The sequence below is a fragment of the Pleuronectes platessa genome, chromosome 19 (assembly GCF_947347685.1).
Source record: "Pleuronectes platessa chromosome 19, fPlePla1.1, whole genome shotgun sequence".
Lineage (NCBI taxonomy): Eukaryota > Metazoa > Chordata > Actinopteri > Pleuronectiformes > Pleuronectidae > Pleuronectes > Pleuronectes platessa.
This window is the reverse complement of record NC_070644.1, coordinates 10037501-10055575: the sequence shown is the minus strand read 5'-3', so window position 1 is coordinate 10055575 and position 18075 is coordinate 10037501. Positions and strand designations below refer to the sequence as shown.

The 18075-nt window shown below is 40.9% G+C and overlaps 1 protein-coding gene across 1 annotated transcript; it reads right to left on the bottom strand.

The window, feature by feature from the left end:
- Positions 1-7478: 7478 nt before the first annotated feature.
- LOC128425351 (O-acyltransferase like protein-like) lies at positions 7479-12767 on the bottom strand. Its single transcript, XM_053411928.1, has 15 exons — positions 12611-12767; positions 11823-11956; positions 11642-11720; positions 11426-11561; positions 11102-11298; positions 10274-10486; positions 10088-10190; positions 9612-9713; positions 9296-9461; positions 9118-9197; positions 8892-9002; positions 8591-8714; positions 8274-8460; positions 7701-7843; positions 7479-7580 (listed from the first exon to the last, which is right to left on the bottom strand). The coding sequence occupies exons 1-15, from the start codon at positions 12765-12767 to the stop codon at positions 7479-7481; spliced, it is 2034 nt and encodes a 677-aa protein (XP_053267903.1).
- Between the last annotated feature and the right edge of the window lie 5308 nt (positions 12768-18075).

The following is an 18075-nucleotide window of genomic DNA, read 5'->3' as shown; positions in this document are numbered from 1 at the left end:
AGTGGAGCATGTTACAACACCCTTAATCACTGATTTTCTTTGAGTTCACCTAAATTAACTTTTTTCTACATTCTACATCATTATGCAAATAGATTAGATTAGATTAGATTCAACTTTATTGTCTTTAAAAAGTACAAGTACTTATACACCGAAATGCAGTTTAGCATCTAACCAGAAGTGCAAAAAAAAAGGCAGTAAAAGTGCAGAGTATTGTGCGTATTTAAAGTGGAATGTAAATAAATAAGATATGTACAGTAAGAAATATATATTGGATAGCACAGTATTAACAGGTATTGTCTGATATAAGAACTATGAGCAAGATAACTATATAAAAATATATGAATATGAATATACTGTAGGATAATACAGTAGTAAAAAAAGTAACAGTGTAATGCAAATGTTCAAATGTTCAGTGCCATCAGGGCCAACAGCCTTACGTGCGTTGATCCTGCTCAGTGCAGCACACATGTCGATGGAGGAGAGTGTGAGGGGCTGGTGGTCTGTATTGAGCACAGCCTTGATAGCCACCTCCTGGTTGTCCCTGTCAAAACTAGCATAAAAGCTGTTAAGCTCGTCAGGGAAGGAGGCATCGCGGTTTTGGGGGGTGGTGTTGGTGGGTTTGTAGTCAGTTAAAGCCTGGATGCCTTGCCACATACGTCTGGGGTCGGAGTTGTTCTCTAAGTGCTCCTCAATCCTTAGCGTGTGGCAGTGCTTGGCCTTCTTGATGCCCCTCTTCAGGTCAGCCCTGGATGAACTGTAGGCCTGAGCATTACCTGATCTGAAAGCGGTGTTTCGTGCCTTCAGCAGTAGGCGAACCTCTTCGTTCATCCATGACTTCTGGTTAGGGAATGTAGTTATAGGTTTGAGGGTGGTGACACTGTTGATGTTGGTGTTGATGAAGTCCAGAACGGAAGAAGCATAGGAGTCGATGTCCGTGTGTGAGTCCAGTGTGGCCTGAATGGCAAACACCCTCCAGCCTGTGTGTTCGAACCAGAGCTGAAGTGCAGTGTCTGCTCCCTCTGGCCACACTTTAACTGTCCTCACTGTGGGTTTCACACGTTTGATAAGTGGTGTATATTTGGGGAGTAGGAACGAAGAGAGGTGGTCAGACTGTCCTAGGTGTGGAAGGGGGATGGCTTTGTAAGCACCAGCCATGCTGGTGTAAACATGGTCCAAACTCTTGACTCCTCTCGTTGCACAGGAGACATGTTGGTGGAATTTGGGGAGTACAGTCTTCAGGCTGGAGTGGTTGAAGTCACCCGCAACAATAAAGGCCGCCTACGGGTGTGATGTCTGTTTGCTAATGGATGTAAATAGAAGTAAATAGATGCGAGTGCATTTGATGGAATGTGGACATTAGATGGTAAAATTACAAATGCATTAGTGTAAAATTAGTAAAGATACTTGCTGCTATGTGTTAGGGACAATATGGCTTCTAATGGTGCCTAATTCACTGTTATTTTGAGGGTGGTTAAAAAGAGAGATACTTTTCAGCCTGACTTTGACCGTCAGTTGGTTTTAAAAGAGTGATGAGCTTATCCTATGTAAACAAAGTCTTGCCAATGACCCAAGGAAGGAAGTGGGTTAAATTACTACTGTCTCACTCCAGCGATCCGGTGCAGGAAGGCTGAGGAGATCAAATTACTTTTGTTAATCTGCAAATTAATCAATGATCTAGTTCTTTACTTCTCTACAGAGTTTTCCTTTGTCAATGGTGATTTCTCCTCATTGTCATCCCAAACCTTCCTGTAGGGGATGAAGATGAGCCGAGAACAGGGGTTGTTTCTCAGCAATTGCTCCGGTGACCTGCTGGTGTGTTTTCCTCAGATGATAAAGACGTGCGGCCACGTTTTGGTGGATAATAAGATTTATTCAATCTCTTTCGTGAACCTGGTCTCTGATGTGAGGAGTTCTTTTAAAGGCGTTTTTTGTAGAGCAAGAAGTTTCATGACTGCTGGAGGGAGCGTACCTCACACACCCGCTGTTCAGCGACAAGATGACGATCACTGAGACTCTGGCAAGCATGACTGAGATCCTGCTGGCAGGAGTCGACACGGTGAGTTGACTCAGTGTGTGTTCACTCTGTGGAAGGGACGAGTCCAGCCTGCAAGAGGCTTACAAGACAAGTACAATAAAACAAAGAAAGAAACCAGATTAGTGGCATCAATAAAAAAAAAAAAACTAAACAAATAAAACATCTTGATGGTCTTCCAAGATTAAGAAACAAAGTTCGCTAACTTAGACTCATAAAATAATTACAATAATTTCAACAGACCTTTTATTTCATGTGATATAGATACTTAATTTAAATTATGTCATAATAAGTGCAATACAACCTTTAATTTACAATTCACACAACCTGTGGACGGGATTCATGTCCTTGATAAATTTCCTCTAACAAAAGATTTAATGTCTAAAATTTGCTGGATTTCAATATGTTTGTATTTTGGTCTAACAACCATTTGTCTTCAAATATAGTACAAACATTATTCTCATTGTGCTCAAGCTCACTGTGTGGCCTATGACCCGTGACAATTTTTGTGATTTACTCCAGGGGAAAAAATATCCATGCTACAAGGGGTTTGAATGTACTATTGTTAACACAATTATAAAGATAAAGATTATACCACTTCATACCCTGACAGCTTTAGCAACAGATAACAGTGTGAATTGCTCTTCAACACTATCTCCTGGAGTCTGTACCACTTGGCAAAGCTGCCAGAGATCCAGGAACAGTTGAACCAAAAATTAATTTGCCCCGGAGACAAGATGACGTCCAGCAAAGACATCGCTCAAATGCCATACCTGAAGGCCATCGTCAGGGAGACACTACGGTAACATGGCATCTTTGTCAATGCATTTAATCAATAGGACATTGGATGGATTATTTGCATGTTTAAAGTGTGTTTGCTCAGGATTGAAGGACCTAAAATTACGTCTTGTTATTATTATAATATTTCCTGCAAATAAATTGGCTTTTTGAGGGCTTTAACATGCTCAAATTCTAACCAAAATTTGCAGAGAGTCAGAACGTGGTAAAAATATACGTATTCTGGAGGAATTTTCAATGGGCGTCGCAAAATGGCTCAACGGTGCCCCCCGAGACCCCCGGAACATGTTCACATTGACCGATCTTCACAAAAATGCAAGGTGTATCATGACCAGACAAACAAAAAAGTCTTAGGTGCAATTTGAAAAACGCAACAGGAAGCCTGTTATTTGGCATTTAGTGGCCATTTTGGCCATATTCCAAATTTTTACTGTGAGGTACTTCTACCAGGGCTTACATCAGGTCCATTTCAAATTGAGATGAGAGTCATCACAACAAGATGGAGAAACTAACTGAAAGATCGATTTGTCGTCACACGTTGTGACCGTGGCGTCAAAGTTTGATTACACGCCATTAAAACACAATGTTCTGCATCGCGGACATACATGGACCATGAATCCTTTGATGCTGAGCCGTAAACAGCAACTGCACTCCTGCAGGGACAGTGTCAGTGGTCAAAGATCAAAGGAAACTTTATTTCTTGCAAAGGTGACGTCTCTCTCTCTCTCAGTATTGGGACGTTTCCTCAAACCGCGTAAACATTGAGGTATGGCAAAGGTTTATCCCTCGCCAAAGGAGACTTTTTTCATGCTTACTCTACAATTTTTGGCCCATTATGTGCCATTTTTGGCTTTACCGATAAAACTCGTCCTCTTAAAGGCAGGGCCCATGTTGTCATAGCTTTCACCTCTCTGCTTGCCAGACGTCTGATACTCCTCTTATGGAAGGAACAAACACCTCCCACATTCAGAAGATGGATTAGAGACACCATGTCTTTCAGATATACTCTGAAAGGTTCCATACAGAGCTTTGAGAAAACCTAGATCCCGTTCTTGTCGTACTATGAGAACATACAATGCCCACTACAAGACAAAGATTAGATGGCAACAAACGCCCCCCCCTCTCCCTCCTTTATTTAAATGTATTTATATATTTACATTTATTTTTCCTCTTTCTTTCTTTTCTTTGCTTGGTCTTGCAGCAGTGTTGTATGTTATTGTATTGTAATAATCCGATCTGTCAAATACATACATAAATATATATATATACATTCTAAAGTCTCAGTCTTAATGTACTTCTGCTGCAAGGGGGTAGGCTGGCTGGGGGCGGGTGGGTCTTGCTGTGGGGAGGGGTATATCCATCAGATTTGTGATGTGTAATTGTATAATTGTACTGATTACCCAAAGAAAACAAATTAAAAAGTGTTAAACATAAAATACAAGGTCACATTTCTTGGGCAACACCTCTAACTGCACTGGCAAAGCACTAATGCAACCGTATGAGGCCCGAAACTGTTCTTTGAAAAAGTATTAATTATGAATTTGCTCACCTTAAAATGACCTTGCTCACCTTGCACAGCATGCGTGTGACTTATCTCATAAGCGCTGAAATCTCCTGATGACATAAGCAGCGGGCTAGTTTCCAATCATTTAAATGGTGCCATGATTTTAACTTGGAAAAGCATGGCCAAGCTTCATAAGTTGAAGCTTTTATTAATTAGAAGTGGTGTCAGATTGGATCAGAAGAAACAGTTTCACAATTTGGGAAACAGGTGTATTAGCTTTCTTGCAGGGAGGTAGCCCAGAAGATTGATACCACTTTATCGGTCTGCTAAATTGAAGGTACAGGAGTTGTCTTTAGTTGAGCATAAAGATTAGAAGCAGAAAGACACAACTAACCCTACTCGTCAACATAAACTAAGCTCAGCTAAAATAAGCTAAATAAGCAAAACTGAGCTATATTAAGCTAAGACTAAATAAATAAACTAAGCTAAGGTAACCAGCCGCCGGACTACATGATCTATAGCACATCCTGACCCGTAGGTTGTCACTGATCTTTTCCCGGCCTTTCCAAATCTTCATCTCTGACAATTGTCGTCGCCAGGCACTAAACTTGACCTCGCCTCCGGCGATTTGACAAACGTGTTTGTTGATCCAGGATTTGAGAAGGAATAATTAGACACTTATACATGAAGTTCTGGAAATTGAAAATTTATTGTAAAATAATGAAATACTTACAGAGAGTCTCTGGGGTTCTGCCGGACACGTCACCAGGTTCACTGGATCATGTCGAGAAGAAGCCCAGTTCAATCCGAAGTCCACAGTATATATAATCAGACACAGGGTGGGCACAGAGGCGGTTCTTTTTCCCTGAGGGAATTCAGCCATTGGCCAGATGTACACTGTTTCCTCAAAGTGCAGTTTTTTGAAAGCACATCACTTTCAACTGACCAGGTGTCCCACTACTGTGGCCTTGGCAAACAGGGAGCTTGCTACAGTGGAGAGACCCAGCAGATTAAACATTTCAGGAGGATTTCATATCTTTTTCTCACCACGTTTCATGAAGCACCTCATTGTATTAGTTCTGGCTGATACAATGAATTTCCATCACACACTTTTCTCCGAATTGTATTTTGGGTCAGATTGGCATTCAGATTGATACCTGCTCTTTCAGTGGTCGTGCTCTGGGCCTGACCCTGCGTCTGAGTCAAAAAGATATACATCATTCCAAATATAAGAAACAGTTGTAGCATTATAGATTATATGGATTAAACAGCTAATATTTGTTCACAGGATATAGGTAAAATATAATCACAAAATACAGAGAAACATAGATATCTCAACACAATCAATACTTTAGATTGGATCTAACTTGACTTATATTGCATGTACTGCACATTTTTTCCGCCGTAAAGCGCTTCCTAAAGGTTGTTTCGTAATAACAGCAAGGGGAAGTTTTGTAACCCTGTGACGGCTGTTACATCGTTGTTCCTGTGATAAGTGAGATGGAACGGAGACTTTAACGGTATTGTATCTTTCAAGCAGCAGTGTCTTGTTGAAGTCGGTGTTTGAAGAGAGGAGACGCGGACCCAGAACTTGCAGCATAACAGAATTTATTACACAGAAGTTTCACAGGTCAGACGGGCAATTAGGTGTGCCCGGAGAAATCACACAGGCCGAATAGTGAAAATCCGACTTGACTCTGCAAAGCAAGGCGTTTAATAGGGGAGTTGTTTACTACAAACCTAGAGATAAAATGACGTCACCTTAAGATTTAACGATCCGCTGAAAACCATCTCTCCTCTGATTATTACATAGGCAGTTCAAGGATAGTTCAGACAAGGAGAAACACACTGAACACATCTGTAGATAATACTTAAAGGTTTGAACTTAAGAATCAAGGCGCCTTAAGATATTATTATGTCATTATGATCTATACCTATACCTATGATCTCATCTGAGAGCTCCACCTGCTGTCGCAGAACAACATGTGAAGTGAACAATAAATCAATCAAATTTTATTTGTATAGCCCATATTCACTAATCACAATTTGTCTCATAAGGCTTTAACAAGGTGTGACATCCTCTGCCCTTAACCCTCAACCCCCGAGTAAGGAAAAACTACTCGAAAACCCTTTTGACATGGTAAGAAGAATGAAGAAACCTCAGAGAGAGCCACATGTCCTCAAACTCTCCTCAAACTTCCCGGTTAAGAGCGAGGAGGAGAACGGTGCTGCACATGGAAGACGTGTGCGTCACGACCAAGTTTTGTTTGTGTGTGTGTGTGTATGTGTGAGAGGGTCAGTTAATGGATGCTTTTTCCAAAACCACTTTAGGCAGTAGTGTCATAGCAGGTGACTGACTCATATGAGACACATTTTAACTATGCCAAAGTCTTATAAAAAAATACCAAACCATAATTGGCAATAATATTATACAACTGAGCACATGACAGTATATCCTTACTTAAAAAATTATTGATAATTCAAGTATGTACATTGAAAGTTAAAATAATAATCATCAAAATCATAATCATACACTTTATTTAAATTATACATTACAAAACACAGTTACAAGATGTTTTACAAGTTAAAAATGAAAAATTGAAGGCAAACAATAGGAAATGATTAAGAGCAGTTTGAATAACAGACAGCATTAGAGCACAAATACTTTAAAAAGTGTTACTGATGAGAAAAGAGTAAAAAGAGTAGTTGGTAGGATCAGTATTAGGAGGATACACATGTATAAAATGTGTCTTTAAGAGAGATGCTCCACTGGGAGGTTGTTCCATAGAGTGGGAGACCTGACAGAAAAAGCTTGGTTTAAAGTTATAGATGGTAGTACAGCACTGTGGTAAATAATACATTGGTTGTATGTTTGATTGAAAACTAAAATCTATTTTCAATATATTTAAACATTTATCATTCTGAAGGTTGGTGCAGAAGATGATTTTAGGGAAATCAATCACAAGCTCACCTTATTTTGGGGACGTTTCTTTTTTCTATACCAAACACGTACATTAAGTTTTTTAACCAGGAAGCATATTTCCACAGGGAAACTGGCACAGCTCATAAGGCACAAACAAACAGAGTATAGAAATGAAGGTATAACGACTGGATGAAGGTTCTCTATTGTGCTCGGACATGCATCTATGTACGGCTGTATTTTAGAAGGTAGGTCTTCTCAATCAGCACAGTCAGCACGTAGCTCCCCACCAGGGTCAGCACCACATGGCCGAGGAAAATGTACGTCTAATGAAGAGAGAAGATACAGTGCACTAAGTTAAAATAGTATATATACTGTATATAAAGAAAGAGCCAACTCTGCGTCAGCTGTGGGTTTTATGGATCAAAATGAAACGGACCACTTACAAAGTTTAAGTCTGTGTAGTGGATCAGGGTCTCTTGCAGGCCTGTATAGATTCTCATGAAAATAGGATGTGACAGGAAGCAGGCAAAACTGATGTTGGAAAGTGGAAGCCAGAAACCCAATGACAAGAAGCTCTTGATAAAACCTGGGGAATCAGAAATTTAAAATACATTCACATATTTGCTTTCATGAGTAAAATATCTCACTTAACACTTAACAAGAAATGTACAAACATGCTACAAATGAACACAGTTTGTTCTTGAATACTGTGCAAAAGCAAGCTAAATAATTTTATTTTTCATGTAATGTGTAATATGGGCTTAAAGGTCGGGTTGGTAATCATGGAGAAGCAGAGCAGGCTATACTTTGAAAAAATTGCAACGATAAATCCTACATCCTCCCATAGTCAAAGCCACGCCCCCAAAATGCATGAAAACATCACTAACTGACAACTGTCATTACTTTCATGCTTACTGCTGTAATGAATGGCACCCCAGACCCAGATTACTTTATTTAAAGATCGAATATCTCAATAACCAACAGTTTTTTGGACTCAGGACTCGGGTTTTGTTTACCTCCATAACCTTCCTCGCAGGCCACTATGATCCAGGTCACAGCCAAAGCCCAGAGGGATCTGTGCACTCCTTGATAGAAGGCATGTGGCAACGACAGAGAGGTTGGCTCCTCCTTTAGGACGTAGGCTAATCCAACCACCACAGCCAAAAGTGAAAGACAGCAGAACCAACCAAGTGCAGCCTGCCACTGCAGCAACAGTAAGATCACACACATATCAGCATTGTGACTTTTATTTGTATCTGATATTACAAACAAGCATATAATTTTTGTTGAAACAATGTGTGAGGTGCCTTTCAATATAATCATACGTTCTTACCTTGTGCTTTAGGACCGGATCTTTCTTTGTGGTCAAGTATATTCCAGTCAAGACCCCTATTAAATATGGCCCATATCTTGTGTAGGGTTTCATATAGTAATGTAAGCCATAATTCAAATTTAACCTACAAAAATTAACAAATAAGATATTTTTTTTAATTCAAAAGAAACAGATGGAATGGCTATTTAGCTTTTTCTCTCTTTTACATTGGATTCTACGGTAATGAAGTGTCAGTGTCAACAGACAGAATTATTAGATAGATTTGGTTCCTATTTGCATTCGCACTGGATCACAGTCTTACCCTGAAGATGGCTGGAAGACTGGCAGCTGCAGGAGCGCAGTCCCGATGGCACCAGAAGCAATGGTCATCAGCATCAGGCCTCCTGCCACAGCCGCAAACACACCTTTGTTCCTGATAAACACCAGATAGGATGGGTAGGATTACGTGTGAGTAACGCGGTGGCTGTTTTAAAACACTACTAATTAGAAATATATTTTGAAATTATATAAAAGCACAGTGGACATACAATTTGTAAAAATAGAGCAACGGTGGAGTGGTGGCATAACACTGGAAGTCAAGAGACAAGTACCATGCCCACGGGATGCACTGGAGAGAGAGAAGAAACAAATGTGCAAAATACAGTGGGTCAATAAACATACAAATACATTTCCAACAGACAGCCAGAGAAAGTTTGAAATTACTACCAGCTGTGAGGGTGTGAGGAGATTGCTAATCAACAGCACGTTCCCCCACCAGTAAGTCTTACAGTCCGCCCTTGTCTCAGTAATTTGGAACCAGAATGGCCCCCCCCGTACTAAAGAGTCGAGGCCGGTACTGAAACACAGGATGAACAGATGCAGTGGTTGAATCCTGTAATGACAGAAAGAAACAATTAAATCGACATTGGTTCTGAGATCACGTTTTAAATGAATGGCGTTGAGATTCTAATGAGAAAAAATTACTTCATGACACTGACAGATTTGCATGAGTTGATTGGGTAAATTGTTGAATACCCTTTACCTTTTAATCCTGTTGAAGAGGTAGCTGGCCACCATAGAGATGCTCAGTTTGCCATCAGCCCTGTTGATGGAGTTTAGCAGATACCTGGCACTGAGCAGACCCCTGAAACACAGATGCTGCCATTAAACTCACCCTTAACCCTTTTTCAGATACATTAGATTGTAACAGCTTTCAGGCATGAACACCAGAATATAATATCCAGAAATGGTTCTTTTTCAGAACTCTGGTTTTTACATATGAGGAACGTAGCAGGAGATTGTCCGACACATTCACAACAACAGGAAAAATCGTAAATATTTGTGCACTCTTTAAGGTATTTTAAGTTATGTGTACTCTGCATGTTAGAAACGTCATCAACACACCCACCCACACCCACTCGGACATTTTCCTGGCCCTTTTAATTAAGGGGCTGACAGGGGAAATTCTGCCTCTAACCCGCTTGTCGATTCCACCACTGTCTTTACGCTTCTCCTCACCCCAGCACCAAAAAGCTGTCAACAGCCAGAAAACCAGGTCCAGCTCCTGCAATCACATGGAGAGGGTTGCTCTTAGCTGCTTTCTCCAAATGTTTCTTGTTATCTGCAACAGAGATGATACAATATAGGTACAATGATATGTGAGTAATGATGAGACTTCCAAACTGAAGGACCAATATCTCATACCTAGGAGGAACATGACAGAAAACTGGGTGGAGTGGCCACACATGATCCAGAACAGGCTGAGGACACGGATGCCGTTCAGGGAGGAGTAGCCCCCTCCTGTGATGGATGAGGAGGTGCTCAGGACACTTTGGCTGTTATTCTGAAGAGAAAGTGCCTCCAGGCCCTGGTTCACACAGCTTTGAGGAAAACACAGTGGTGTGTGGCTGGTGCTATCTACAAGGACAATATAAAAATAAAAAGAAGAAGCAATCTATAAATATAAAGATTTGGCTACTGCACCTTGAAATTATTATGGAAATGATCTTGCACATGAATTCCTTTTATATTTGGTTTAAAAATGTAACAGCTGTTCTGCTGTGGTTGTTTATATAAAGTTTATTTTAGTACAAAGTGTAGCTGTACAGTAGGGTTTTCAAAAGTAGCAATACTTTGATACTTTTTCAATAACTTGTGTTTAAAAATGATGCAATCTCCATGATTTCCCTTTTGATGGTATCGAAGAAAAGAACTGAAGCAAATTAACTGATCCTCAACCTTTGGCTCTTTTATAGTTTGTTGTGGCTTTTTTACAGTTGTTAGTGTAAATGTATATGTAAATGACCCTCACCTATTGTAACAACTTTTGGGTTGTGACAGAAAGAGTAGGGTCGCATATAAAAGCGGCCTAAGGGATTTTTCTTCGTCATTTGACTGACGATGAAGTGTTGTTTTTTATACAAGTCTTTGTTAAGTTTTGGTATCATTACAACCCTAGTTCAGTATCTATTTCCTTATCTGTTTTCTGTTGATCTTGCAGTCACGGCTTGGAACCAGTTCCTGTGAACTTACCCTTTTCCTCTAGGCTGCCACCGTTCCTTTCACTGCCAGAGGAGCCATTGCTCTTCAGGGTCCCATAAAGGTTGATGCCAGTGTTTACAGAGGATGATTCAAGAGACGGACTGACCTCCCTGTTCTTTTTCCACCTTATTATAGCAGTGAGCAGGGTGGCGGCAAGAGGTATCGCGACCATCACGGAACACACAAACCTGCAGGAGAAAAGTTGCCAGTATTTTAGATGGAGTGTAGTATCCCTCAGATGAAGTCCTACACATGTAAAGAAGCACTTCTCCAGTTCAATACTCATGGAAATAATTCAGTAGAGAGTAGACTGACAGGCAGGTGACATCAAATGCATCTGGGGAAACGGTGTTGGACAAACAATGGGTCATCAACAATGCCTGAGCGGTTTGATTGACCAGGATGGAAGGAAAATGAGGAATTAGGGACGTCTGACCAATCTGAAGTCTCCCTGTTAAAAAAGTCAGGAGGTCCAGTTAACAAAATTTCACCAAATAAACTGAGTGAATCAAGACTTTTAGAATCACTGACCGTATAGCACCAGCATTTCCACATCCTCTTCCTTGCAGGAGTCAGGAACACAAATACCCACAAAATAGCGGACTGTTTCCTGGGTAAGTAAAAAACGGCAATTCAAATAGAAATCTCCCATCCTTGTAGCTAGATGCCAGGACAAGGTTTTATCTCTTAAAATGATGGTTCATATTGTTACCTGCTGAAGAAACACCTGGCAGTACTGTCCAGAGAAGGTGGAGCCATGGGAAGACTGACACTGCTCCCGCGATCCCGGCTGGTTGACATTACCTCCTTCAACATTGCTGCCCATCTTTCCAAACGCATCATACACTGATAATAAACACAAATACACCAACAATTATTTTGTATTCATTTTCTTTAACATTGCTAGATAGGGCTATTTTCAAAATTTCCCATGGTTTGTCAGGCATATTTGTTGGACTGATGTAAATTACAATTTGCTGCAGATTTAAAAATAAATCCAGATCCAGTGAATTCAAACTTTGATCTTAACAGAGTAAATCTTTCAAACTTATATAAAATCACAAACATGAACAGTTATTAGTTAAATTCAGTTTCATTTTATGATAAAAATGTCAATAATAATAATAACAAACAAAATAATAATAAGGAAGAGTAATTGAATAACTTTGTTTTCAGAACCTATTTCATGTATAAAAAGGCATCTAAAAGTCTCTTAAAAAGAAAAAGAAATAGGCAAAACATTATTAAAAATAAATATTAGATAGTCAAGAAGTAAATAAAATGACATATCTATCTAACTAGAATAATTAAGATTCTCTAACCACTGGCCTCATAATTTTACAGTTTTGTAGGACTGCATATATTTTTGTAATCTAAGAAAACCAGTGGGGAACTTTTCTTTTTGATGTGAATTTAAATCTATTGTCTCAAACTATCAGAAATCTCACATTGTCTTTTTTCATAATTAATACATTTCTTTAAAAAGGCAGCTTCACTTACTGTTGACAGCGTATTCCCGTGGTCTCTCCTGGTTTAGTTCCCAGAGGAAAGCGTTGATGTCCTCCTCACATTTTTTTGTCACATTCAATGCCTGTGTGGTTTCCAGCTGTAAACTAGACCTTGCAAACAGAAAGAACAACAAAAAACCCAGAGCCATTTTCAGGACTGAATGTAAATCTTAGTAGAGGAGAGTTTAAATACTATGGGAAGGAACACACCCTTTTTCCCTTTGGCAAAGGCCAACATCCCCACAGCGGCAGCAGCAGATGAGAAGAGCTGAAGTCTTATGATCAGTCGACATCAGATCGCCCTCTGTCAGGTTTCATAATTTATTGACACAAATAACAACCTTGTACACAAGCACCAGAAATGTCTAAAAACAGCAGCAGCAGCAAGCACTTTCTAACCCACAAACAATTCACAGACTGATTCTCACTTGCAGTTTTACAGCTTAAGACAGTTTGTCTTATTTTTGGAGTAGAAAAAATACTTTTCAAAACAGAGTGATGAAGCTGATGATGAGACCTGAAAGTCAAGCTGTAGATAGTTTTCACACAACTTCCAAAGGTATGTTGATTGCTTTATTTTTGTCACAGCCAGGTTTACATTCCTTCACATAAATACTGCTCTGTAATATCAACTTTCATTATGATTTCACATAAACCACAAACTGAAGAAGCTTAAAGAGAAAATGTGAAAAATAGATGTGCTATGGCTCATTTTGGCAAATTTTTCCAGGGAATAGTTCACTGAATTTGATGAATATAATTATGAGAGTGTGTGATTTGGTGCACCTTGATTGAATTCAATCAATCAATCAATCAATCAAATTTATTTGTATAGCCCATATTCACAAATCACAATTCGTCTCATAGCAAGAGTAAGAGTAAGGAAAAACTATGTTGGGCCAGAGCCCAGCGGATGACCACAAGACACAGGTCAGAGGTTATCCAAAGAAAATCTAAACAAAGGCCTGTGTAAATCAAGGCCTTGTGGAACATTCTTATCCACCTGTGAGTACTTTTTCCTGGCAGTTTCGAGAAACCCCAGCAGGTTTCAAGGCCCCCGCAGGAACACGGAACCCCTGCTGGGTCTGAAGAGCCCACAGGGGGGGGGGGGGGGGGGGCACCAGACACTGGAGCCGAGAGGAAAAAAGGGTTGTTAAACTTTCGGCGGGAAAACATCCTCCTGCAGGCTTAAGAATCTCCCCCTGGTGGTGGAAAATGTTCTGGGAATGCCTTGGAACCCCCGCTGAGTTCCAAGCCCCGCCCACTCAGATCCATTCCTGACACTCAATTGGCTTAAAGCCAGCATCATCCTATGACCAACTCCTCAAGGAGGAGGACCTCTCAGGTAATTTAAAAGCCCTTGCACCCCAAAAATCGCTGCCATTTCCTGCTCTCTGAAGACGTCAATAGACCGTTCCCGGTCTAGCTAGATGGTTTAGTTGCTAAAGGAGGCAATCGCCATTTTACCCTGCTCTGAAGACGTCAACAGACCCCTTCGCAGATGTTCCAGTTGCTAAAGGGGGGCAATTACAGACGTTTGTTTTATTTCCATTTTCTTTTATTTCTTTATTCAGTCGACGTTTTATTTTGATAGGACTTTTTGTTATTTTAACTTGAAGAGGCCGTGCACAGGAACTCGCTCGCCGGCCGAGCATCACAGACTTTTCTTTTCACGATCCCCACAGCTGCGACACAGCTGTTAATCCCTGCAGGACAAAGCATCATTCTGTCGCAGAAGAGACGAGGCCGAATTCCGTTCCACGAGCAAGACGAATTCGCTCCATATCCGGTCCCAGCACGAAGCCGCTGCAACAGATGAACCAGCGCTATCCAGCTCAAGCCATGACTTCTTCACCTAATTCCGGGGATTCGCTGACCACATGTACCCCGAGGAACACAACACGAGATTCACTGGACTTCCGGAAAATCTGCGCGCCACGCGCAAGCAACACCGCGGAGGTCACAGTAAGAGGCTTTATTGTCTGGGCAGAGACTAGTTTAAATACTTAGCGTGTCATGTTTATTTGAGTGTGTTTGTTTGTAGATCGCTGATCTGTTTTTAAGCCGTGTAACACGAGGAAACGATGCGTCACTTCCGGCTCCTTGTTTACATTGGCGAATGTTTTAAAGTGCCTCGCGCCGTGACAGAGAGCCTCCGGCAGCACTGTTATCGTCCGACTAAGTTTGCAGAGACCTAACCTGTTAAAAGATCGGTGCACAACTCTAATTTGTGTACTGAGTGGTGAAGTCACTGTAGCTGGTCTCAGACGATGTTTTTGATGTCTCTCTCTCTTTCTCTCTCTCTCTTTTCTCCTAAACCTGTTTTTACACACGTCCCGACCTACACTTACCTATTTCATGTTACATAGAAAATTCTAGATTTAAAGAGCCTTAATACATCTCGACGCCATTCGGCGCCAGAACCATGAGATAAGAAATCTCTTTGTCTAAAGTTCCTTTGTGTAACAGGCGACCAACCGCCATCTTGTTTTCGACCTCATGTCGTCACCGGGGTCATAAACCTCCATCTTGAAAGTACGTGAACGTAACATCTTGATCCTGGCCAGACTACGTCACTACGTGATCTCGTCATTACGCCATAGCCACTCCCTTTACTCTTTAGACACATACACCCACACACACACACAGAGACACAGACAGGCAGACACACACGACCACACACACACACACCAGTAGATACTCAGTATTACATGTGTGACCATTGTGATAAGTGCTGCTGCTGCTGTTGCCTTCTTTGAAATATTGGAGTTTGTTAAATGAAGAATCATTGAAATAACATTAACTTTATTTCCCCTTTTGAATAAATACTTTTGTAATTAAAGTATTTGTATTTCTGTGATTATTTGTACATGTGTATGTGAATGCAGCTGGATTACTATAGCCTGTGCTCGAACTTAAAACCCTTCATTGTTTATTATATAATCAGTAATATTAAATATTGAGATTATTAATTTAACTTTTATCACTTGAGACTGATAACTATAGTTTGACTAGTTGGTCCCTGTAACCAGGGTGGTGCCCCGCAACGATAAGCATTAATTACTAGGGATGCACCGATATATCAGCCGAACATCGGTAGCGGCCGATATTCGCCTCGTTTACTGATATCGGCTTATCGGTAATAAACTTGACTTTCACCGATATCATTGGCCGATGTTCATATTTGTGGTAAACCCGCTGGGCACGTGCCGCGGCTGGGGGAGCAGTCGCTCCGTCGCCCTCCTCTCCGCGCCGCCGGAGGCTCAGTGTGCGGCACCGGAAGGTCCTCATCCGGTGGCACCTCACGGCGCCGGCGCGGAAGGCGGGGAGGGGACTGGGTACGCGGTCAGCGGCGGCCACTCTGGACGCGTGTCGGGCCCTTCTCGCGGATCACCTCAGCTACGGCGACCGCTGGGGGAACCCTCCGGCTGGCGCCTAGCAGCTGACTGAGAACTGGTGGGACCAGGGGAATCCGACTGTTTAATTAAAACAAGCATCGCGAAGGGCCACGGTGGGTGTTGACGTGATGTGATTTCTGCCCGACACTAAAAACAGGTAAAACTGAGGAGGGCTTGTTAAGTTATCTTGACTCAAGCAGTGTAACTTGGTGTAAAAAGTATGAGCGTAGCGTCTGTTTAAGTACTTTATTCTCATGTGCATCGGCTCTATTCATCCGTCTCATGCACAGGTAACAAGGGAATTGACAACATACATCATACACAGAGAAGCCGTAACACATCTAATAAACGGGCAATACTGCTACCGTAAATCAATGAGGAGAGCGTTCTCTATAATGCTACTTTAACAGGGCTGTTTTAGACAGGGTAAAAGGTGCTGTTTTAAATTATCCTTGTGGTATTTTGACCAAAATATGTTACAGACATTTCATTAAGATCCCAAGGAACCATTTCAACTTGCGGTAAAATGGGCCTAATATGTCTCTGTTAAATAAAGTTTAGTTAAATCAGAGATTGTTTCATAAATCTGATTCAATTTGTGCTCATTAAAAGATAAGAGTGATGAATAGTGCTTTTTAAATAATGATTTAATTATTTTTCTGGCACAAAAGGGTGAATGAATAACAACAAAAAGAAAATAAACAAATATCGGTATCGGCTATCGGCCAGATTGTTATTTTAAATATCGATATCGGTATCGGCCAAGAATTTCCATATCGGTGCATCCCTATTAATTACAGATTGTTTCATTCTTAATTGATAATTTTATTGTTTTCATTAATTATTTAACCATTATTAATTGATAACTGTATAATTTCTAATTAATTATTTTACTATTCTTAATTACTAGCTTTATAATTTTTAATTATTTTTAATAAATAATTTCTATTTTAATAATCATTTCTCATGATTATTAATAATTAGCCAACGTCAAATCTACTACTACTATTGCACAACAACTACTAAAAACCCTTTTAACGGGGTAAAAATTCGTAGAAACCTCAGAGAGAGCCACATGTGAGGGATCCCTCCCCCAGGACGGACAGAAGTGCAATACACCGCGTTCCACATTATTATGCAAATTGGATTTAAGGGTCATAAACATTCATTTTTTAGTTTTTGAATTAAAATCATGGATGGTATTGTGTCTCAGGGCTATTTGGATGATTGAAATCAATCTCAGACACCTGTGATAATTAGTTTTCCAGGTGAGCCCAATCAAAGGAAAACTACTTAAGAAGGATGTTCCACATTATTAAGCAAGCTACATGTTTCAGGCAAAATGGGAAAGAAAAAGGATCTCTCTGCTGCTGAAAAGCAGCAAATAGTGCAATACCTTGGTCAAGGTATCACAACATTGGATATTTCCAAAAGAATTGCGCGTGATCATCGGACGGTGAAGAAATTTGTCACTGATTCACAGCTGTTGGGACATGGTTTTTGTGCAAACCACAGGTCTCCCTTCAGTCAAACTTGAAATAAGGGAGCCGCATGTTCTGGAGTGAACTCAGTCTCCCAGAGTGCCACATGTTCCCTTTGTCTTAAGACAGTCAAGGAACTCAGTCTCCCAGAGGATGTAACAGGATGCTGCATGTCCTGGGATTTGGGCAATATCACACAAAGGTGTCAAGAACCTGGGGGGTCACTCCTATTGGTCACTCTGGTCCAAGACCTGTGAGGTCACCGGGGCCAATATAAGGAGAGGTCTGCCTAAAATCTCTCTCTTCTTCCATCACGCCGAGGGCGGAAGGCTGTCTCTCTCTATCCAACCCACAACCGGAGGTCAGAGGTGCAGCTCCCAGCTCACCCCTCTCAAGGAAATCTCCTCGCCCTTCAAGCTCTACAAAACTCCTCGTAGCGACGCGATGTCCTGCAGGAAAACTTCAACCAGCATCTGAGCACACGGCTCGACAGAATCGCGAATGCAGAACTCTACGACCACCAACCCAGGAGACGTCACAGAACTGCAACTGGACTGCAACTTCTTTTCCCCTTTCCC